General features: G+C 50.0%; 1 protein-coding gene across 1 annotated transcript in view; it reads left to right on the top strand.

Moving 5' to 3' along the window:
- The window catches only part of LOC119962469 (rac GTPase-activating protein 1-like), a 76,116-nt gene extending 51,739 nt beyond the window's left edge, over positions 1-24,377 (top strand). Inside the window, exons 10-16 of the mRNA XM_038790421.1 lie at positions 353-448; positions 724-922; positions 9,582-9,684; positions 10,928-11,060; positions 17,423-17,531; positions 24,037-24,127; positions 24,241-24,377. Coding sequence (XP_038646349.1) covers positions 353-448; positions 724-922; positions 9,582-9,684; positions 10,928-11,060; positions 17,423-17,531; positions 24,037-24,127; positions 24,241-24,277 — 768 coding nt within the window. The 3' untranslated portion in view covers positions 24,278-24,377. The remainder of the gene's footprint in view (positions 1-352; positions 449-723; positions 923-9,581; positions 9,685-10,927; positions 11,061-17,422; positions 17,532-24,036; positions 24,128-24,240) is intronic.
- Positions 24,378-24,750: the final 373 nt, after the last annotated feature.

Raw genomic sequence — 24,750 nt, 5'->3', positions numbered from 1 at the left:
TGGGAGGGAGCGGCTGAGTAACGGAGACCCCACGGGAGGGACCGGCTGAGTAACGGAGACCCTACGGGAGGGACCGGCTGAGTAACGGAGACCCCATGGGAGGGACCGGCTGAGTAACGGAGACCCCATGGGAGGGAGCGGCTGAGTAACGGAGACCCTACGGGAGGGACCGGCTGAGTAACGGAGACCCCATGGGAGGGAGCGGCTGAGTAACGGAGACCTTACGGGAGGGACCGGCTGAGTAACGGAGACCCCATGGGAGGGACCGGCTGAGTTACGGAGTTTAACAAAGTTTGCCCCCTTGTGCTGATGGGTCAGTTTCCGGATTACTAACCCCTACATTCTCTTCCAGGGAACTATTGCAGATTTTGCTCCACTGACTGTCCCCATGATCCCATCTCTGGTCATCCATTGTGCCAATGAAATTGAGCAGAGAGGCTTGCAGGAGGTGAGGATGTGTTTGATGTGTGTGTGTTTGGGTGTGTATGCCTGTGGGTGTTCGCGTGTCTGTCTGTGCAGGGGGGGTAGACTCAGGCTATGTGAGGGGTTCAGCGGATCTCTATATTGGGTTATTAGCTTTAGGAAGGGTGAGTGGGTGACAGAAGATGGAGGTTTGGGCCTCCCTGTGAGTATTGCTGAGGCCCAGGATGCTGTAAGCTGAAATTCTTGGTGTAGCTGTTGTGGGTGATGTATTGTTCTGACACTGAGCTGTTTCTCTGCCAGCCTGGCATTTACAGGGTACCTGGTGGTGAGCGAATGGTGAGGGAGCTGAAAGAGAACTATGTGCGAGGGAAGGGCCTCCCATTGCTCAGTCGAATCTCCAACATCCACGTGGTTTGTGGGTTGCTGAAAGATTTTCTCCGCAAGCTGAAGGAGCCTCTGGTGACCTTTAAACTCCACTCAACGTTCATGGCATTGACAGGTATGGCAGCTTCTCTCTCAAGTCAATCCTAGTGGTCAACCTCCCATCCTCTGCTTTCTGTCGACTGAATTTCATTCCTCGTGTTTATGGAATTAACACCATAGTAACAAGCCATTCAGCCCATCTGCTCCAAATGGGCCTTCTCCTCCTATCTCTTTATCCCTCATGTTTTTAATCCAGCTTTCTATTTGTTGTGATATGCCTTTAAGGAATTGCAGCATGACATCACAGGTAAGTATCGTGACCCAGTCTCAGTTTCACTTTTGCTAGTGAGCAGAGCACACACGCACAACTCTGCCACTGATGTCTTCCAACTCTCCACCTTTGTGTAAATATTCTCACGTGCCTAAATTGAATCAATTGACCCACATATTTACCCAATCCCTTTCGAGTGAATGGTAGTTCATATCCATATAAACAACGCAACACCATTTGCCTCATCAATCCTGCCCTTCGAGAGAAACATCATCTCCAGCTGTGTCGCCTTTTAAACATTCTTCTAATTTTAAAGACCTCTATTTGGTCACCCCTCAATCGTCTCATAGAACATAGAAAATACAGCACAGAACAGGCCCTTCAGCTCACGATGTTGGGCCGAACTTTTGTCCTAGATTAAGAACAAATCAATCTACACCCCATCATTCTACCGTAATCCATGTACCTATCCAATAGCCACTTGAAGGTCCCTAATGTTTCCGACTCAACTACTTCCACAGCCAGTGCATTCCATGCCCCCACTACTCTCTGGGTAAAGAACCTACCTCTCACATCTCCCCTATATCTTCCACCATTCACCTTAAATTTATGTCCCCTTGTAATGGTTTGTTCCACCCGGGGAAAAAGTCTCTGACTGTCTACTCTATCTATTCCCCTGATCATCTTATAAACCTCTATCAAGTCGCCCATCATCCTTCTCCGTTCTAATGAGAAAAGGCCTAGCACCCTCAACCTTTCCTTGTATGACCTACTCTCCATTCCAGGCAACATCCTGGTAAATCTCCTTTGCACCTTTTCCAAAGCTTCCACATCCTTCCTAAAATGAGGCGACCAGAACTGCACACAGTACTCCAAATGTGGCCTGACCAAGGTTTTGTACAGCTGCATCATCACCTCACGGCTCTTAAATTCAATCCCTCTGCTAATGAACGTTAGCACACCATAGGCCTTCTTCACAGCTCTGTCCACTTGAGTGGCAACTTTCAAAGATCTATGAACATAGACCCCCAAGATCTCTCTGCTCCTCCACATTGCCAACAACCCTACCATTAACCCTGTATTCCGCATTCATATTTGTCCTTCCAAAATGGACAACCTCAGGGTTAAACTCCATCTGCCACTTCTCAGCCCAGCTCTGCATTCTATCTATGTCTCTTTGAAGCCGATAACAGCTCTCCTCACTCTCCACAACTCCACCAATCTTCGTATTGTCTGCGAATTTACTGACCCACCCTTCAACTCCCTCATCCAAGTAATTAATGAAAATCACAAACAGCAGAGGACCCAGAACTGATCCCTGTGGTACGCCACTGGTAACTGGGCTCCAGGCTGAATATTTGCCATCCACCACCACTCTCTGTCTTCTATCGGTTAGCCAGTTTGTTATCCAACTGGCCAAATTTCCCACTATCCCATGCCTCCTTACTTTCTGCATAGCCTACCATGGGGAACCTTATCAAATGCCTTACTAAAATCCATGTACACTACATCCACTGCTTTACCTTCATCCACATGCTTGGTCACCTCCTCAAAGAATTCAATAAGACTTGTGAGGCAAGACCTACCCCTCACAAATCTGTGCTGACTATCCCTAATCAAGCAGTGTCTTTCCAGATGCTCAGAAATCCTATCCCTCAGTACCCTTTCCATTACTTTGCCTACCACCGAAGTAAGACTAACTGGCCTGTAATTCAAAGGGTTATCCCTCTTCCCTTTTTTGAACAGGGGCACGACATTCGCCACTCTCCATTCCCCTGGTACCACCCCTGTTGACAGTGAGGATGAAAAGATCATTGCCAACGGCTCTGTAATTTCATTTCTTGCTTCCCATAGAATCCTTGGATATATCCCGTCAGGCCCGGGGGACTTGTCTATCCTGAAGTTTTTCAAAACGCCCAACACATCTTCCTTCCTAACATGTATCTCCTCGAGCTTACCAGTCTGTTTCACACTGTCCTCTCCAACAATATGGCCCCTCTCGTTTGTAAATACTGAAGAAATATACTTGTTCAAGACCTCTCCTATCTCTTCAGACTCAATAAACAATCTCCCGATACTGTCCTTGATCGGACCTACCTTTGCTCTAGTCATTCTCATATTTCTCACATGAGTAAAAGGCCTTGGGGTTTTCCTTGATTCTACCCGCCAAAGATTTTTCATGCCCTCTCTTAGCTCTCCTAATCCCTTTCTTCAGTTCCCTTCTGGCTGTCTTGCATCCCTCCAGCGCCCTGTTTAGAACATAGAACGATACAGCGCAGTACAGGCCCTTCGGCCCTCGATGTTGCACCGACATGGAAAAAATCTAAAGGCCATCTAACCTACATTATGCCCTTGTCATCCATATGCTTATCCAATAAATTTTTAAATGCCCTCAATGTTGGCGTGTTCACTACTGTTGCAGGTAGGGCATTCCACGGCCTCACCACTCTTTGCGTAAAAAACCCACCTCTGACCTCTGTCCTATATCTATTACCCCTCAATTTAAGGCTATGTCCCCTCGTGCTAGCCACCTCCATCCGCGGGAGAAGGCTCTCGTTGTCCACCCTATCTAACCCTCTGATCATTTTGTATGCCTCTATTAAGTCACCTCTTAACCTTCTTCTCTCTAACGAAAACAACCTCAAGTCCATCAGCCTTTCCTCATAAGATTTTCCCTCCATACCAGGCAACATCCTGGTAAATCTCCTCTGCACCCGTTCCAAAGCTTCCACGTCCTTCCTATAATGAGGCGACCAGAACTGTACGCAATACTCCAAATGCGGCCGTACTAGAGTTTTGTACAACTGCAACATGACCTCATGGCTCCGGAACTCAATCCCTCTACCAATAAAGGCCAACACACCATAGGCCTTCTTCACAACCCTATCAACCTGGGTGGCAACTTTCAGGGATCTATGTACATGGACACCGAGATCCCTCTGCTCATCCACACTACCAAGAATTTTACCATTAGCCAAATATTCCGCATTTCTGTTATTCTTTCCAAAGTGAATCACCTCACACTTCTCCACATTAAACTCCATTTGCCACCTCTCAGCCCAGCACTGCAGCTTATCTATGTCCCTCTGTAACCTGCAACATCCTTCCGCACTGTCTACAACTCCACCGACTTTAGTGTCGTCTGCAAATTTACTCACCCATCCTTGTGCGCCCTCCTCTAGGTCATTTATAAAAATGACAAACAGCAACGGCCCCAGAACAGATCCTTGTGGTACGCCACTCGTAACTGAACTCCATTCTGAACATTTCCCATCAACTACCACTCTCTGTCTTCTTTCAACTAGCCAATTTCTGATCCACATCTCTAAATCACCCTCAATCCCCAGCCTCCGTATTTTCTGCAATAGCCGACCGTGGGGAACCTTATCAAACGCTTTACTGAAATCCATATACACCACATCAACTGCTCTACCCTCGTCTACCTGTTCAGTCACCTTCTCAAAGAACTCGATAAGGTTTGTGAGGCATGACCTACCCTTCACAAAACCATGCTGACTGTCCCTAATCATATTATTCCTATCTAGATGATTATTAATTGTATCTTTTATAATCCTCTCGAAGACTTTACCCACCACAGACGTTAGGCTCACCGGCCTATAGTTACCGGGGTTATCTCTACTCCCCTTCTTGAACAAAGGGACCACATTTGCTATCCTCCAGTCCTCTGGCACTATTCCTGTAGCCAATGATGACATAAAAATCAAAGCCAAAGGCTCAGCAATCTCTTCCCTGGCTTCCCAGAGAATCCTAGGATAAATCCCATCCGGCCCCGGGGACTTATCTATTTTCACCTTGTCCAGAATTGCCAACACTTCTTCCCTACGCACCTCAATGCCATCTATTCTAATAGCCTGGGTCTCAGCATTCTCCTCCACAATATTATCTTTTTCTTGAGTGAATACTGACGAAAAGTATTCATTTAGTATCTCGCTTTTCTCCTCAGCCTCCACACACAACTTCCCACCACTGTCCTTGACTGGCCCTACTCTTACCCTAGTCATTCTTTTATTCCTGACATACCTATAGAAAGCTTTTGGGTTTTCCTTGATCCTACCTGCCAAAGACTTCTCATGTCCCCTCCTTGCTCATCTCAGCTCTCTCTTTAGATCCTTCCTCGCTTCCTTGTAACTATCAAGCGCCCCAACTGAAACTTCACGCCTCATCTTCACATAGGCCTCCTTCTTCCTCTTAACAAGAGATTCCACTTCTTTGGTAAACCACGGATCCCTCGCTTGACCCCTTCCTCCCTGCCTGACTGGTACGTACTTATCAAGAACATGCAATAGCTGTTCCTTGAACAAGCTCCACATATCCAGTGTGCCCAACCCTTGCAGCCTACTTCTCCAACCAACACATCCTAAGTCATGTCTAATGGCATCATAATTGCCCTTCCCCCAGCTATAACTCTTGCCCTGCGGGGTATACTTATCCCTTTCCATCACTAACGTAAAGGTCACCGAATTGTGGTCACTGTTTCCAAAGTGCTCACCTACCTCCAGATCTAACACCTGGCCTGGTTCATTACCCAAAACCAAATCCAATGTGGCCTCGCCTCTTGTTGGCCTGTCAACATATTGTGTCAGGAAACCCTCCTGCACACATTGTACAAAGAATGACCCATCTAATGTACTCGAACTATATCTTTTCCAGTCAATATTTGGAAAGTTAAAGTCTCCCATAACAACTACCCTGTTACTTTCGCTCTTTTCCAGAATCATCTTCGCCATCCTTTCCTCTACATCCCTAGAACTATTAGGTGGCCTATAGAAAACTCCCAACAGGGTGACCTCTCCTTTCCTGTTTCTAACCTCAGCCCATACTACCTCGGAAGAAGAGTCCCCATCTAGCATCCTTTCCGCCACCGTAATACTGTCCTTGACTAGCAGCGCCACACCTCCCCCTCTTTTGCCCCCTTCTCTGAGCTTACTAAAACACCTAAACCCCGGAACCTGCAACAACCATTCCTGTCCCTGCTCTATCCATGTCTCTGAAATGGCCACAACATCGAAGTCCCAGGTGCCAACCCATGCTGCCAGTTCCCCTACCTTATTTCGTATACTCCTGGCATTGAAGTAGACACACTTCAAACCACCTACCTGAACACTGGCACCCTCCTGCGAAGTCAAATCTGTGCTCCTGACCTCTATACTCTCAATCTCCCGTACCCCAAAACTACAATTTGAACCTTGTTTCCTCAGCCTTGCATAAGTCTCCTTCTTCCTCTTAACAAGACATTCAACCTCTCTTGTCAACCATAGTTCCCTCACTCGACCATCTCTTCCCTGCCTGACAGGGACATACATATCAAGGACACGCAGTACCTGTTCCTTGAACAAGTTCCACATTTCACTTGTGTCCTTCCCTGACAGCCTATGTTCCCAATTTATGCACTTCAATTCTTGTCTGACAGCATTGTATTTACCCTTCCCCCAATTGTAAACCTTGCCCTGTTGCACGCACCTATCCCTCTCCATTACTAAAGTGAAAGTCACAGAATTATGGTCACTATCTCCAAAATGCTCCCCCACTAACAAATCTATCACCTGCCCTGGTTCATTACCAAGTACCAAATCCAATATGGCCTCCCCTCTGGTCGGACAATCTACATACTGTGTTAGAAAAGCTTCCTGGACACAATGCACAAACACCACCCCATCCAAACTATTTGGTCTAAAGAGTTTCCACTCAATGTTTGGGAAGTTGAAGTCGCCCATGACTACTACCCTGTGACTTCTGCACCTTTCCAAAATCTGTTTCCCAATCTGTTCCTCCACATCTCTGCTGCTATTGGGGGGCCTATAGAAAACTCCCAACAAGGTGACTGCTCCTTTCCTATTTCTGACTTCAACCTATACTACCTCAGTAGGCAGATCCTCCTCGAACTGCCTTTCTGCAGCTGTTATACTATCTCTAATTACCAATGCCACCCCCCCCCCACCCCCCCACCCCCCCCCCCACCTCTTTTACCATCCTCCCTAATCTTGTTGAAACATCTATAACCAGGGACCTCCAACAACCATTTCTGCCCCTCTTCTATCCAAGTTTCCGTAATGGCCACCACATCGTAATCCCAAGTACCGATCCATGCCTTAAGTTCACCCATGTCTCGTGTTCCCCATGAGCAGGTTAGATTTCTAAATTTCCCTGGAGGCTGTAATCTCTCCATTTTGGAATCACCTTTTCTACGCCAGCTCCTGAACCATTCTCCTGTCTGACATGGAGACAGAGGACAGCATTCTCCTTCCCGCCAGCCTGGTTTTCCAGCACGCCCGTTCCCGGAAGCGGGATTCTCCGTCCCGCCAGCCTGGTTTTCCGGCACGCCCGTTCCCGGCAGTGCGATTCTCTGTCCCGCCAGCCTGGTTTTCCGGCACGCCCATTCCCGGCAGCGGGATTCTCCGTCCCGCCAGCCTGGTTTTCCGCCCCCCCCCCCCCCCCCCCCCCCCCCCCCCCCCCCCCCCCGGAAGCGGGATTCTCCGTCCTGCCAGCCTGGTTTTCCACCCCCCGCCGGAAGCGGGATTCTCCGTCCCCGCAGCCGGCCACTGGGATCGCCCATTGTGGGTCACCACATAGGGAACCGCGCAGGTGCGCTGCCAGTGGAGTGGAAGATCCCAGAGAGAAACTATTCAATGTTCCCAAGTCTGGTCTAACCAAGGTTTGATACAAATTTAGCAGAACTGGGTTTGTCCCCATTTCTGTCTCTTTAATCACAGATACACACAGTAAGAGGCCATTTGGCCCATCATGTCACTGCTGGATACTGTAGCCTCAGCTGATACCATGCGGCATAGTGGCAGTTTCCCAATTAATTGTGCAGAAATCAGGGCGGCACGGTGGCGCAGTGGTTAGCACTGAGGACTCTGGTTCGATTCTAACTCCGGCTCACTCTCCATTTGGAGTTTGCACATTCTCCCCACATGTCTGCATCAGTCCTGCACCTAAATTGGAAGAACAAAAATTGGAAGAACTCCAAATTCACAGAAAAAAGATGTTAAAATCATCAATTAATCCATTGGCTGCTATCAAACCCTTGGTCATTGGCAAAGTTATTCAGAGGTTTAAAAATATGAGATCAGAATTTCTCCACAAAACCACGACAGTTGTGTTCAACACTGGTGGGAAATGTTGATTTACTTTTTCATTATAACCTGAGGTCAGTGAGTGGACTGTAAACCAGTCCAAAGGCGTGCCGGGTCGGTGGATTGGCCATGATCAATGCATGGATTACGAGGATAGGGTGGGCCTTGGCTCTTTCGGAGGGTCGGTGCAGACTCGATGGGCTGAATGGTCTCCTGTGCTATAGGGATTCTGTAATATGCAGAGCTATACATCTGTGATAAATAACCCGCCCAGTGTGGAGTCCACTTAAATTTGCTCACGTTTAATATCAAAATGTAACGAAACCTGATTTGGTTCAGAGAGACTCTAGATGTACAGTGGATTTAGTGACACTTTATGGAAGGAAACTGTAACCGGTCGAGGTCTCTGACCCCGGTCAAGGTCGAGGTCTCTGACCCCGGTCAAGGTCGAGGTCTCTGACCCCGGTCGAGGCCGAGGTCTCTGACCCCGGTCAAGGCCGAGGTCTCTGACCCCGGTCAAGGCCGAGGTCTCTGACCCCGGTCAAGGCCGAGGTCTCTGACCCCGGTCAAGGCCGAGGTCTCTGACCCCGGTCAAGGCCGAGGTCTCCAGCCAGACACCAACATGGTTCACGCCCCTCGGGTCAGGCACTAAATTCGGGATTGCTAGCATCACGTGCCGTTTGCTCCAAACACCATGGTCAAAATCAGGTTAGTGAAGTGGGTATTGTTGTCCAGGCTTGTTTCTTTTATGTAAGAAGGTGGTGGTGAGCTGCCATGAGCCGCTACAGTTTGTGTGCTTAAAAATTTCCCAAAGAGCAACAAGAACAATACAGCACAGGAACAGGCCCTTCGGCCCTCCAAGCTTGCGCCGATCACGTGTCCTATCTCGACCAGTCGCCTGTATCCTTCTATACCCCGTCTGTTCATGTGCCGATCCTGATAAGTCTGAAAGGTCACTAACATATCTGCCTCAACCAGCTCCCTTGGCAGCGCATTCCAGGCTACCACCACCCTCTGTGTAAAAACCTCCCCTCGCACATCTCCACTGAACCTATCCCCCCTCACCTTGAACCTGTGCCCAACTTGTAATTGTCATTTCCACTCTGGGGAAAAAGCCTCCAATTGTTCACCCGATCTATACCCCTCATACCCCTCAGCCTCCGGCTCTCTAGGGAGAATAATCCCAGTTTATTCAATCTCTCCTCATAGCTAATACCCTCCATACCAGGCCGCATCCTGGTAAACCGTTTCTGTACTCGCTCCTTCCTGTTAGGCAGAAGTTCAGGAATGGTGAGTTGAGGCCTGTACAGGTCTGTTTGCTGCGTGAACTCCAGTCCATATTTGCATTTGTTTCTCTCCCTCTCTAGACATGCCAGATGATGAGAGTATCAGAAATCTCAGTCGAGCTGTGCACAGACTGCCTCGTGCTAACCGAGACACATTGGCCTTTCTCATCATCCACCTTCAGAGGTAAGACTCACGGATCTGAAGCTGGTTAAATGCTCACAATGAATGCCTCAATCCAGGTTCAGGTTCAAGTCCCGGTGGGGTTCCGCAGATTTGCCATTCTACATAACTGCAAAGCTTCTCTGTCCTTGACCAATAAAAGAACAAAGAACAAAGAAAAGTACAGCACAGGGACAAGCCCTTCGGCCTCCAAGCCCGTGCCGACCATGCTGCCCGTCTAAACTAAAATCTTCCACACTTCCGGGGTCCGTATCCCTCTATTCCCATCCTATTCATGTATTTGTCAAGATGCCCCTTCTTCTGATCCTTCTGCAGCCTCTCTAAAGCCTCCACATCCTTCTGGTAGTGTGGTGACCAGAATTGAACACTATACTCCATGTGTGGCCTAACTAAGGTTCTATACAGCTGCAGCATGACTTGCCAATTCTTATACTCAATGATCCGGCCAATGAAGGCAAGCATGCCGTATGCCTTCTTGACTACCTTCTCCACCTGTGTTGCCCCTTTCAGTGACCTGTGGACCTGTACACCAAGATCTCTCTGACTGTCAATACTCTTGAGGGTTCTACCATTCACTGTATATTCCCTACCTGTATTAGACCTTCCAAAATGCATTACCTCACATTTGACCGGATTAAACTCCATCTGCCATCTCTCCACCCAAGTCTCCAAACGATCTAAATCCTGCTGTATCCTCTGACAGTCCTCATCTCTATCCGCAATTCCACCTACCTTTGTGTCGTCTGCAAACTTACTAATCAGACCAGTTACATTTTCCTCCAAATCGTTTATATATTCTACGAACAGCAAAGGTCCCAGCACTGATCCCTGCGGAACACCACTAGTCACAGCCCTCCAATCAGAAAAGCACCCTTCCATTGCTACTCTCTGCCTTCTATGTAGCAAAGACTTCAGCATTTTACACAGCAAGATCCCAGAGAAGCAGCAATGTGATAAATTACCACTTGATTGGCTTGAGCATGAAGCCTTTGCATTTCCAGTAGTTCCATTGGATTCTTAACAAGCAAGCAGGCAGAATCTCAGTATAACGTGCCACTGGGGAATTGTCCCATTGACGGAGCTCCCACTGGGGGTTCAGTGTTTGGGGTGGGCCCAGCTCAAGGTTCCCAGTCAGTTCCTGGAACCAGTGAAGCAGTTGGTGAGGTTGCAAGGCCTCGCGTGGGTTAGTCCCGAGGCGGAAGGAGCCATAATTACTGAGCTGGTCTGTCTGTCTGTCTCCTGCCAGGGTGATGGCGAGTCCGGAATGTAAAATGGACAAACAAAGCATTGCCAGAATCTTTGGTCCAACCATCGTGGGTCACTCTAACCCCAACCCAAACCCACTGGAGGTCTTTGAAGACACAAAACGCCAGCCAAAGGTTTGTGTCCAATCCTTGGGGCTCTATCTCGGAGTGACGCAGTGTGATTGGGGGAGGGCCTGGTTCGCGTGTCTCATTGCAAAACACATCCAAGTTTCTGGGCCCTGGGGGGGGGGTCAAGCAGCTGAACTCGGATTTTGTTCAAAGGGGAAGAGTGAGGACTTGGAAACAGCACAGGGGGGAGGCCATTCATCCCATCCTGCCTGTGCTAGCTCAGTGAAAACTATCTGGTTAGTATCACTCCCTCTGCTTTTCCCCATAGCTCTCAGAATTTTTCTTCTTCAAAAGTTATTGAATCAGCTTCCGCCGTCCTTCAGGTAGCAGAGACTCTGCATTTTTTTTTTAAAGATAAAAGTCTCTACATTCCCCTTTGCTTCTTTCACTAATTTAAATCTCCCTCCTGTGACTGGAAACACCTTCTCCTTATTTACTCTTTCAAAACGCCTCCATTAAATCTCCCCTTAACCATTTCCTCTTGACCTTCTCCACTCACACACTCTCCAATTTAACTGTCCCTCACCCTGGTCCCATTCCAGTAAATCGCCTCCACACCCTCTCCAACCATTGGGAAATGATCCTGGATGTCCAACAGTGAGGCCGCAATCAAAACTGGAGATATTTTCCTCCCGGGAACAGACTGTGGATCGACTATTGGGATCGTGCAGTGAGGGGGTGATTGCAACTCACTGACAGCTTATATTGAGATGGGATCTGTTCATTTGGAGTTAGGAAGAGGGCAAACGATTTGGGGAAGGCGAGACGAGCTGGAACATCTGCCTTGATGTGTAGAAAGTTGGTTAATCTCCTTGTTTTCTGCCAGTGAATTTTGGACAGTTTGTGATTTACTATGTCGTCAAACACCCTATTACACAGAACTTGCAAAGGCAACTGATTCATTCAGCTGTTTCTGCTCCACATGGGCTTTCTCCCACCCCTCTTCACCTCCACCTATTAACACATCCCTTCTGTTCCCTTTGCCCCTGTTATACCCGTGTGGAACCATTCTGTCAACTGTTTCCATTGAAGTTCTGTCTCCACTATAATGGGAATTGCCAATGCAAACATATCACACTGCCCCTGTTCTGTTGATGCTGTAGCAGCAGCACTGGCTCACTGGCAGCAGCACTGGCTCACTGGCAGCAGCACTGGCTCACTGGCAGCAGCACTGGCTCACTGGCAGCAGCACTGGCAGCAGCACTGGCTCACTGGCAGCAGCACTGGCTCACTGGCAGCAGCACTGGCTCACTGGCAGCAGCACTGGCTCACCGGCAGCAGCACTGGCTCACCGGCAGCAGCACTGGCTCGCCGGCAGCAGCACTGGCTCGCCGGCAGCAGCACTGGCTCCAGCACTGGCGGCAGCACTGGCGGCAGCACTGGCGGCATCACTGGCGGCATCACTGGCTCACCGGCGGCAGCACTGGCTCACTGGCGGGGATATGTAATCACCTATTTACAATCAAAATTGTCAGTGAATTTAGAATTGAAAATAAAAATAGAGATTGAATTAAATCCATGCACTGTTCTAATTATTCCACATCCCCATTCACCTGATCAAGAGCATTGTCAATTGTGGATTTGTTTAGTTTATTCAGTAATGGAGGCTTTTCCGGTTTTCATAGAATTTACAGTGCAGAAGGAGGCCATTCGGCCCATCGAGTCTGCACCAGCCCTTACAAAAATCACCCTACTGCAGCCCAAGTATCTACCCTATCCCAATAACCCAGCAACCCCCACTTAACCTTTTAGGACACTAAGGGCAATTTAGCATGGCCAATCCACCCAACCTGCCCATCTTTGGACTGTGGGAGAAAACCGGAGCACCCGGAGGAAACCCACGCAGACACGGGGAGGACGTGCAGACTCCGCACAGACAGTGACCCAAGCCGGGAATCGAACCTGGGACCCTGGAGCTGTGAAGCAATGGTGCTAACCACTATGCTATCGTGCTGCTGGTTTGACCAGCCTTTGCTGCCCATTCTTAATTGCCCCTTCAGAAGGTGGTGGTAAGCTGCTGCCTTGATCCGCTGCAGTCCATGTGGTGTAGGTACACCCACTATGCTGTTAGGGAGGGAGTTCCAGGATGTTGCCCCAGCGACAGTGAATTAAGTCAGGATGGTGAGTGACTTGGAGGGGAGCCGAGGCTCCCCTCCAAGTCACTCACCATCCTGACTTTTGGAGTTGTCCTTTTGGATGGTGGTAGTGGGTTTGGACGGTGTTGTTGAAGGGAACTCGGTGAAATACTGGAAGTTTCCCCCATGCACAATTGTAACATTTCCTGTTGCTGCTCTGTCAGAACTGATGCAGGATTATTGATCTCTGGCAATGCTTTGACTTTTCGCTCTGCAGATGCAACACCTTCATCCTTGTTTTCAAATTCCTCTTTCCCTTCCCCATGCCTCGAATCTCCTCCAGCCCACAGCCCCCCTGAGATATCTGCATTCCTCTCATTCGGCCCTCTGGCCCATCGCCCTGACTTTAATTGCTTCGCCACGGCCGTGATTTCAGTTGCGAAGGACCTTGAGCTCTGCAATAACCTCCCGAAACCACTCTGCCTCTTTACGTCTCTCTTTTTAATGATGCTTTTAAAACTCATCTCTCTGTTTGTGCTTTTAGGGCAAGCCAGAGAGCTGGCTACCTGCCTGTGTCTCAGTGTAACGCAGCGTTTGACGCACTCCCTGTGCAGCGTGTTTGGGAAATGTGCCCATGTTAGGAATGCTTTCTATATAGAGACTGTACAACAGACTGGGCACTGACGGCCAGGCATGAATCAGTCAGACCTGCTGTTGGGAGAAAGTGGTCACCAGGTACCTCCTAGTGGATCAAATCAGGGAGTGCAAGATGCAGACTGATTGCTCATCAGATGATAAGAAATAGGGGTAGGCCGTTAATAATAATCTTTATTATTGTCACAAGTGTATGCTCACATTAACACTGCCATGATGTTACTGTGGAAATCTCCTGGTCGGTACATTCTGGCGCCTGTTCGGGTACACAGAGGGAGAATTCAGAATGTCCAATTCACCTAAGAGCACGTCTTTCGGGACTTGTGGGAGGAAACCGGAGCACCCAGAGGGTTAGGTGGGTCCCTGGCGCTGTGAAGCAACAGTGCTAACCACTGTGCTACCGTGCCGTCCCATTCAGCCCCTCGAACCTGCTCCACCGTTCTATAGGATCATGGATGATCTGACATTTTCCCTGTCCTTCTCCATGAGGCTTGATTCCCTTACTGATCATTCGTCCTCATCTCAAACTCAAATTGGCCTCCCTTAATTCTGAAGCTATGCTCTCTGGTCCTAGACTTTAACCTATCTCACTTATCTTTCCCCCATTTTTTGTTTGTCTGGAAAGGTCGTGTGGAAGTTATAGAATGAGGTTTGAGCGCGAGGAGGAAGCACAAATAAAATAATCGGTTAGCCATTGAGTGCCAGAAATGGTGGAAATATTTATTTTTAAATGTACTGAGCATTCATTGGAGTAGACAATCCTAGACCTGTCCTGGGAGTGTCTGATGGGGACAGTGTAGAGGGAGCTTTACTCTGTATCTAACCCCGTGCTGTACCTGTCCTGGGAGTGTTTGATGGGGACAGTGTAGAGGGAGCTTTACTCTGTATCTAACCCCGTGCTGTACCTGTCCTGGGAGTGTTTGATGGGGACAGTGTAGAGGGAGCTTTACTCTGTATCTAACCCCGTGCTGTACCTGTCCTGGGAGTGTTTGATGTGGACAGTGTAGAGGGAGCATTACTCTGTATCTAACCCCGTGCTGTACCTGTCCTGGGAGTGTTTGATGGGGACAGTGTAGAGGGAGCTTTACTCTTTATCTAACCCCGTGCTGTACCTGTCCTGGGAGTGTTTGATGGGGACAGTGTAGAGGGAGCTTTAAGAACATAAGAACATAAGAACTAGGAGCAGGAGTAGGCCATCTGGCCCCTCGAGCCTGCTCCGCCATTCAATTAGATCATGGCTGATCTTTTGTGGACTCAGCTCCACTTTCCGGCCCGAACACCATAACCCTTAATCCCTTTATTCTTCAAAAAACTATCTATCTTTACCTTAAAAACATGTAATGAAGGAGCCTCAACTGCTTCACTGGGCAAGGAATTCCATAGATTCACAACCCTTTGGGTGAAGAAGTTCCTCCTAAACTCAGTCCTAAATCTACTTCCCCTTATTTTGAAGCTATGCCCCCTAGTTCTGCTGTCACCCGCCAGTGGAAACAACCTGCCCGCATCTATCCTATCTATTCCCTTCATAATTTTAAATGTTTCTATAAGATCCCCCCTCATCCTTCTAAATTCCAACGAGTACAGTCCCAGTCTAATCAACCTCTCCTCATAATCCAACCCCTTCAGCTCTGGGATTAACCTAGTGAATCTCCTCTGCACACCCTCCAGTGCCAGTACGTCCTTTCTCAAGTAAGGAGACCAAAACTGAACACAATACTCCAGGTGTGGCCGCACTAACACCTTATACAGTTGCAACATAACCTCCCTAGTCTTAAACTCCATCCCTCTAGCAATGAAGGACAAAATTCCATTTGCCTTCTTAATCACCTGTTGCACTTGTAAACCAACCTTCTGTGACTCATGCACTAGCACACCCAAGTCTCTCTGAACAGCGGCATGCTTTAATATTTTATCGTTTAAATAATAATCCCGTTTGCTGTTATTCCTACCAAAATGGATAACCTCACATTTGTCAACATTGTATTCCATCTGCCAGACCCGAGCCCATTCACTTAACCTATCCAAATCCCTCTGCAGACTTCCAGTATCCTCTGCACTTTTCGCTTTACCACTCATCTTAGTGTCATCTGCAAACTTGGACACATTGCCCTTGGTCCCCAACTCCAAATCATCAATGTAAATTGTGAACAATTGTGGGCCCAACACGGATCCCTGAGGGACACCACTAGCTACTGATTGCCAACCAGAGAAACACCCATTTATCCCAACTCTTTGCTTTCTATTAATTAACCAATCCTCTATCCATGCTACTACTTTACCCTTAATGCCATGCATCTTTATCTTATGCAGCAACCTTTTGTGTGGCACCTTTACTCTGTATCTAACCCCGTGCTGTACCTGTCCTGGGAGTGTTTGATGGGGACAGTGTAGAGGGAGCTTTACTCTGTATCTAACTCCGTGCTGTACCTGTCCTGGGAGTGTTTGATGGGGACAGTGTAGAGGGAGCTTTACTCTGTATCTAACCCCGTGCTGTACCTGTCCTGGGAGTGTTTGATGGGGACAGTGTAGAGGGAGCTTTATTCTGTATCTAACCCCATGCTGTACCTGTCCTGGGAGTGTTTGATGGGGATAGTGTAGAGGGAGCTTTACTCTGTATCTAATCCCGTGCTGTACCTGTCCTGGGAGTGTTTGATGGGGAGAGTGTAGAGGGAGCTTTACTCTGTATCTAACCCCGTGCTGTACCTGTCCTGGGCGTGTTTGATGGGGAGAGTGTAGAGGGAGCTTTACTCTGTATCTAGCCCCGTGCTGTACCTGTCCTGGGAGTGTTTGATGGGGACAGTGTGGAGGGAGCTTTACTCTGTATCTAACCCCGTGCTGTACCTGTTCTGGGAGTGTTTGATGAGGACAGTGTAGAGGGAGCTTTACTCTGTATCTAACCCCGTGCTGTACCTGTCCTGGGAGTGTTTGATGGGGACAGTGTAGAGGGACTTTACTCTGTATCTAACCCCGTGCTGTACCTGTCCTGGGAGTGTTTGATGGGGACAGTGTAGAGGGAACTTTACTCTGTATCTAACCCTATGCAGTTAAAACGTTACTACTCAATTTTTATATTTCAGCCCATCTGATAAAGGTTGCTGTTTGTCTTTCCAAGCAGTGAAATCTATATTTGTATTTCAAATCCCTGCACTTTAGTTGCTACCTTCCTCATTTGTCCCCTATCTCCTGCCAGACCCCCCAACCCAGATAAAACGGTCACTATTTTGCCTCCCTCGAGTTGATGTTCCCATGAAACTCCTGCCCTTGTCCTTCCTGGTAGTGTGTGTGGGTTGGGAGGTGCTTTGAGGATTTTGTCATTCGAGGATTCTGTATTCCTAATTGGGGCCAGTTTAGCTCAGTGGGCTGGACAGCTGGTTCGTGATGCAGAGCGAGGCCAGCAGCGTGGGTTCAATTCCCCGTACCGGCTGAGGATATTGATGAAGGCCCCGCCCTCTAAACCTTGCCCCTCGCCTGAGGTCGGGTCAAACCACCAGCAGTCAGCTCTTCCCCCTCAAATTGAGGAGCAGCCTCTGGTCCTCCGGGGCTGTGGCCACATTACTTTTTACTCCTAATTGGGTTTGATGAAGTGTTGATCAGCAGATGCTGAACCCCTTCGCTGTTGCATGTTCTTCATTCCCTCAGATTGTGGAGAATCTTCTCTCATTGTCCTCTGACTATTGGAACCAGTTGGTGGGAGAGGAGACGGCCCAGATGGGATCGAGCAACGCTGAATCCGGTCTTCTCCTATCCGGTGAGAATCGCTCCTCTTTTAGTTTCGGGGGAAATCTTGGATTGGATTTTCTTTATTGTCACGTGTACCAAGGTCCAGTGAAAAGTATTGTTGGGCGACAGGCCATTGCTCCCGGTGCACAAGAACAGGAAAATTAGTGGATGTCCTGATTGGCAAACTCTGCCGGGAGTATGGATGGTGGCAGAGCGCAATTTGGACAGTTACCGAGGAATGAGGGGTGAACAGAGGAGGGTGTTAATGGGCACGGACTAAAGCAGCTGAGTCCCCGACGTGCATGGTCATCACATACACTCAATGAAGTATTCTTTTGAATTGCAGCCATAATGGTAGGAAATTACGGGCAGCACGGTAGCATTGTGGATAGCACAATCGCTTCACAGCTCCAGGGTCCCAGGTTCGATTCCAGCTTGGGTCACTGTCTGTGCGGAGTCTGCACATCCTGCCCGTGTGTGCGTGGGTTTCCTCCGGATGCTCCGGTTTCCTCCCACAGTCCAAAGATGTGCAGGTTAGGTGGATTGGCCATGATAAATTGCCATTAGTGTCCAAAATTGCCCTTAGTGTTGGGTGGGGTTACTGGGTTATGGGGATAGGGTGGAGGTGTTAACCTTGGGTAGGATGCTCTTTCCAGGAGCCGGTGCAGACTCGATGGGCTGAATGGCCTCCTTCTGCACTGTAAATTCTATGTAAAAATTCACCTGCCAACGTGAGCACAGCAGGATCCCGCAAATTTGATAATGATCAGATGTGTTTTGATGAAAGCAAATTACTGCAGATGCTGGAATCTGAAACGAAAGAGGAAATGCTGGAAAATCTCAGCAGGTCTGGCAGCATCTCTAGGGAGAGAAAAGAGCGAACGGGTTTTTGGGTCAAATGGGTCGAGGTGGGGTAGAGCTGATCATCTGAAGTTTGTCATGAGAATGTCACTTTAAGAAATGTTTGTCTGCTCAAGTTGAGTGTTTTGGGCCTGGAATGTTCAGCATGGAAGAGGTAAAGGGGCAGGTGTTACACCTTCTGCGATTGCATGGGAAGGTGCCATGGGTGATGGGAGAGGTACTGGGTATGGTGGAGGAGTGGACTAGATTGTCTCGGAGGGAACCGTCTCTGTGGAATGCTGACAGAGGGAGTGAAGGGAAGATGTGTTTAGTGGTGGCATCACGCTGGAGTTGGCAAAAATGGCGGAGGATTATGCTTTGCATACGGAGGCTGGTGGGATGAAATGTGAGAACGAGGATGACTCTATCCTTGTTCTGGGAGGGAGTGGAGGGGGCGAGGGTAGTGGCGTGGGAGATAGACCGCACACTACTGAAGGCCCTGTCCACAACTGTCAGTGGGAAATCACGGTCGAGGAAGAAGGAACACATTTTCGAAACACCATTTTGGAAAGTGGCATCGTCACAGATGTGTTCTGATGATCTGGGACTCTGCTGCTCTTCAAAATGATGTGATTGGATCACTTGTATCGTCGCAAGGGAGCAGGTCCCTCAGTCCCTCACCCTCTGACAGTGCAGCGCTCCCTCAGTACTGACCCTCTGACAGTGCAGCACTCCCTCAGTACTGACCCTCTGACAGAGCGGCACTCCCTCAGTACTGACCCTCTGACAGTGCAGCACTCCCTCAGTACTGACCCTCTGACAGTGCAGCACTCCCTCAGTACTGACCCTCTGACAGTGCGGCGCTCCCTCAGTACTGACCCTCTGACAGTGCGGCACTTCCTCAGTACTGACCCTCTGACAGTGCAGCACTCCCTCAGTACTGACCCTCTGGCAGTGCAGCACTCCCTCAGTACTGACCCTCTGACAGTGCGGCGCTCCCTCAGTACTGACCCTCTGACAGTGCGGCACTTCCTCAGTACTGACCCTCTGACAGTGCGGCGCTCCCTCAGTACTGACCCTCTGACAGTGCGGCACTTCCTCAGTACTGACCCTCTGATAGTGCGGCACTCTCTCAGTACTGACCCTCTGACAGTGCGGCACTTCCTCAGTACTGACCCTCTGACAGTGCAGCACTCCCTCAGTACTGACCCTCTGACAGTGCAGCACTCCCTCAGTACTGACCCTCTGACAGTGCGGCACTCCCTCAGTACTGACCCTCTGACAGTGCAGTACTCCCTCAGTACTGACCCTGTGACAGTGCAGCACTCCCTCAGTACTGACCCTCTGACAGTGCGGCACTCCCTCAGTACTGACCCTCTGACAGTGCGGCACTCCCTCAGTACTGACCCTCTGACAGTGCGGCACTCCCTCAGTACTGACCCTCTGACAGTGCGGCACTCCCTCAGTACTGACCCTCTGACAGTGCGGCACTCTCTCAGTACTGACCCTCTGACAGTGCGGCACTTCCTCAGTACTGACCCTCTGACAGTGCAGCACTCCCTCAGTACTGACCCTCTGACAGTGCAGCACTCCCTCAGTACTGACCCTCTGACAGTGCGGCACTCCCTCAGTACTGACCCTCTGACAGTGCAGTACTCCCTCAGTACTGACCCTGTGACAGTGCAGCACTCCCTCAGTACTGACCCTCTGACAGTGCGGCACTCCCTCAGTACTGACCCTCTGACAGTGCGGCACTCCCTCAGTACTGACCCTCTGACAGTGCAGCACTCCCTCAGTACTGACCCTCTGACAGTGCGGCACTCCCTCAGTACTGACCCTCTGACAGTGCGGCACTCCCTCAGTACTGACCCTCTGACAGTGCGGCACTCCCTCAGTACTGACCCTCTGACAGTGCGGCACTCCCTCAGTACTGACCCTCTGACAGTGCGGCACTCCCTCAGTACTGACCCTCTGACAGTGCAGCACTCCCTCTGTACTGACCCCCTGACAGTGCGGCACTCCCTCAGTACTGACCCTCTGACAATGCAGCACTCCCTCAGTACTGACCCTCTGACAGTGCGGCACTCCCTCAGTACTGACCCTCTGACAGTGCGGCACTCCCTCAGTACTGACCCTCTGACAGTGCGGCACTCCCTCAGTACTGACCCTCTGACAGTGCGGCACACCCTCAGTACTGACCCTCTGACAGTGCGCCCCTCCCTCGGTGCTGGGTGTTTGAATTATTTAATAGTTTGTCCTGGGTATTGTTACAAACTGACGAGGGTCTCCAGTGCTGTTGTCTGATTGGATTGTCAGACTGTATGGAAATGGGACCGTTATGAACAGCGAATACACCCCCTGCTGGTGAAGCATCAAGAGATCAACAAGCAGAGTGTGCTTGTCCAGACTTCTTTTTTTAAATTGATTTACGGGAAGTGGACGTCGCTGGTTAGCCCAGCATTTATTGCCCATCCCTAGTTTCCCTTCAGAAGGTGGTGGTGAGCTGCCTTCTTGAACCACTGCAGTCTCTGAGGTGCAGGTACACCCACTGTGCTGTTAGGGAGGGATGTTGCCCAGGCGACAGTGAAGGAACGGCCGATATATTTCCAAGTCAGGGTGGTGAGTGACTTGGAGGGGAACCTCCAGGTGGTGGGGTTCCCAGGTATCTGCTGCTCTTGTCCTTCTAGATGGTAGCGGCCGTGGGTTTGGAAGGTGCTGCCGAAGGAACCTTGGTGAGTTACTGCAGAGCATCGTGTAGATGGTACACACGGCTGCCACTGTACGTCAGTGGTGGAGGGTTTGAATGTTTGTGGAAGGGGAGCAATCAAGCGGGGCTGCTTTGTCCTGGATGGTGTCGAGATTCTTGAGTGTTGGAGCTGCGCTCATCCAGGCAAGTGGAGAGTATCCCATCACACTCCTGACTTGTGCCTTGTAGATGGTGGACAGGCTTTGGGGTGGGGGGGGGGGGGGGGGGGGGGGGGAGGAGATGAAGAGGAGAGTTACTTGCTGTAGGATTCCCAGCCTCTGACCTGCCCTGGTAGCCACAGTATTAATGTGGCTGGGTCCAGTTCAGTTTCTGGGATTCAGCGATGGTAATGCCATTGAATGTCAAGGGGCGATGGTTAAATTCTCTCTTGGAGGAGATGGTCATTGCCTGGCACTTAGAACATAGAACAGCACAGAACAGGCCCTTCGGCCCTCGATGTTGTGCCGAGCAATGATCACCCTACTCAAACCCACGTATCCACCCTATACCCGTAACCCAACAATCCCCCCCCCTTAACCTTACTTTTTAGGACACTACGGGCAATTTAGCATGGCCAATCCACCTAACCTGCACATCTTTGGACTGTGGGAGGAAACCGGAGCACCCGGAGGAAACCTACGCAGACACTGGGAGGACGTGCAGACTCCGCACAGACAGTGACCCAGCCGGGAATCGAACCTGGGACCCTGGAGCTGTGAAGCATTTATGCTAACCACCATGCTACCGTGCTGCCCCTACTTGTGTAGTGTGAATGTAATTTCCACTTTCAGCCCGAGCCTGGATATTGTCCAGGTCTTGCTGCATTTGGACATGGACTGCTTCAGTATCTGAGGAGTCACGAATGGTGCTGTACATTGTTCAGTCAGCCGCAAACATCCCCACTTCTGACCTTATGATGGAAGGGAGATCATTGATGAAGCAGCTGAAGATGGTTGGGCCGAGGACACGACCCTGAGGAACTCCTGCAGTGATGTCCTGGAGCTGAGATGATTGATCTCCAACCACCACAACCATCTCCCTTTGTGCCGGGTATGACTCCAACCAGCGGAGAGATTCCCCCCTGATTCCCATTGACTCCAGTTTAGCTCGGGCTCCTTGATGCCGCACTCGGTCAAATGCTGACCTGATGTCAAAGGCAGTCACTCTCACCTCACCTCGAGCATATTGAGCCCTTTTGTCCATGTTTGAACCAAGGCTGTAATGAGGTCAGGAGCTGAGTGACCCTGGGGGAACCCAAACTGAGAGTCAGTGAGCAGGTTATTGCTGAGTAAGTGCTGCTTGATAGCACTGTTGCTGACTCCTTCCATCACTTTGCTGATAATGGAGAGTAGACTGATAGGGCGGTAATTGGCTGGGTTGGATTTGTCCTGTTTCTTGTGTACAGGACACACCTGGGCAAGTTCCCACATTGCCGGGTAGATGCCAGTGTTGCAGCTGTACTGGAACAGCTTGGCTAGGGGTGTGGCAAGTTCTGGAGCACAAGTCTTCAGTAATATTGCCGGGATATTGTCAGGGCCCAGAGCCTTTGCAGCATCCAGGGCCTTCAGCTGTTTCTTGATACCACGTGGAGTGAATCGTATGAAAATGAAAATCGCTTATTGTCACGAGTAGGCTTCAATGAAGTTACTGTGAAAAGCCCCTAGTCGCCACATTCCGGCGCCTGTCCGGGGAGGCTGGTACGGGAATCGAACCGTGCTGCTGGCCTGCCTTGGTCTGCTTTAAAAGCCAGCGATTTAGCTCAGTGTTAGCTGAAGACTGACATCTGTGATGCTGGGGACCTCCGGAGGAGACCAAGATGGATCATCCAGTCGGCACTTCTGGCTGAAGATTGTTGCCAATGCCTCAGCTTTGTCTTTCGCATGTATGTGCTGGGCTCCTCCATCATTGAGGATGGGGATATTTGTGGAGCCTCCTCCTCCTGTGAGTTATTTAATTGAAATGAAATGAAAATCGCTTATTGTCACGAGTAGGCTTCAATGAAGTTACTGTGAAAAGCCCCTAGTCGCCACATTCCGGCGCCTGTCCGGGGAGGCTGGTACGGGAATCGAACCGTGCTGTCGGCCTGCTTTAAAAGCCAGCGATTTAGCCCAGTGAGCTAAACCAGCCCCTGTCGGCCACCATTCACGGTTGGATGTGGCAGGACTGCAGAGCTTAGATCTGATGCGTTTGTTGTGGAATCGCTTGGCTCTGTCTATTACTGGCTGCTTATGCTGTTTGGCACACAGTCCCTGTGTTGTAGCTTCACCAGGCTGACACCTCATTGTTCGGTCTGCCTGGTGTTGCTCCTGGCATCCTCTCCTGCACTCTTCATTGACCCAGGGTTGATCCCCTGGCTGGGTGGTTATGGTAGAGTGGGGGATATGCTGGGCTATGAGGTTACAGATTGTGGTTGAATACAATTCTGCTGCTGCTGATGGCCCACAGCCTGCTGGATGCCCAGTCTGGAGCTGCTGGATCTGTTTGAAGTCTATCCCATTTAGCACGGTGGTAGTGCCACACAGCACGATGGAGGGTATCCTCAATGTGGAGATGGGACTTTGTCTCCACAAGGACTGTGCGGTGGTCACTCCTCCCGATACTGTCATGGACAGATACACCTGCAGCAGGCAGATTGGTGAGGATGAAGTCAAGTATGTTTTTCCCTCTGTTCTCCATCTTGGATTATATCAGGGACCTCTGATTGTGTTTTGTGTGCCCCATCCATACCTTTGCTCGTTGCAGCACCTGGATATAACCGGTCCAGCATTTGGTTTGGATGTTGTCCTCCATCGATCTAACCCCCATCAGGGGGTCTCTGAGCTTGTGGCTGGCAGTGGGGGGGGGGGGGGGGTTGGTGTGAGACCTGCAGTCTATTGCTGGCCTCTGATTCCTCTCCCCTGCTTCTCCTGTAACTCTGGTCTCTAATCCCTCTCCCTTGCTTCCCTAGGGAATTTGTTTAAACCGTTGACATCCCCTGAAATTGCTGAGATGATGAAGCAGTCCCCGAGATGCTGTATGCACCCTGCCCTCCTGGCCATGTGAGTAACTACCTGCAGGGAGTTTAGCAGGAGAGAGGGGGGGAACGAGACGAGGCGAGAGGGAGAGAGAGAGGCTCTGTTGCTAATCCCTCTCCCCTTTTATATTTCTACAGGTCGGGAAAGATTTTCCCATCACCAACCCTGCAATAAAGCAAAAGTGACCGTGAAAAGTCTACAGAGATCTTGTCTGAACATTCACTGTTTATTTTCCCCTCACAACATTGGCCTAGAAAATCCAAGAACCTGTACCACTGCCCCCCCCCCCCCCCCCCCCCCCCCCCCCATGTTCCTTCTCACCAGTCGGATCGGGTACTCTGTGTCATTTCTTGCTTTTTGCTATTTTTGGTTTATCTAACTTGGGGGTATTGGAGCTGGAGTGATGGCCGGGACTGTCCGTGGGGCTGAGGGTTGGGTTTGGGGGTATTGGAGCTGGAGTGATGGCCGGGACTGTCCGTGGGGCTGAGGAGTGGGTTTGGGGGTATTGGAGCTGGAGTGATGGCCGGGACTGTCCGTGGGGCTGAGGAGTGAGTGGGTTTGGGGGTATTGGAGCTGGAGTGATGGCCAGGACTGTCCGTGGGGCTGAGGGTTGGGTTTGGGGGTATTGGAGCTGGAGTGATGGCCGG

This window comes from Scyliorhinus canicula, chromosome 2, assembly GCF_902713615.1.
Source record: "Scyliorhinus canicula chromosome 2, sScyCan1.1, whole genome shotgun sequence".
Lineage (NCBI taxonomy): Eukaryota > Metazoa > Chordata > Chondrichthyes > Carcharhiniformes > Scyliorhinidae > Scyliorhinus > Scyliorhinus canicula.
Note: the sequence above shows the minus strand (reverse complement) of the source record. Positions and strands in the feature narration are given on the sequence as shown.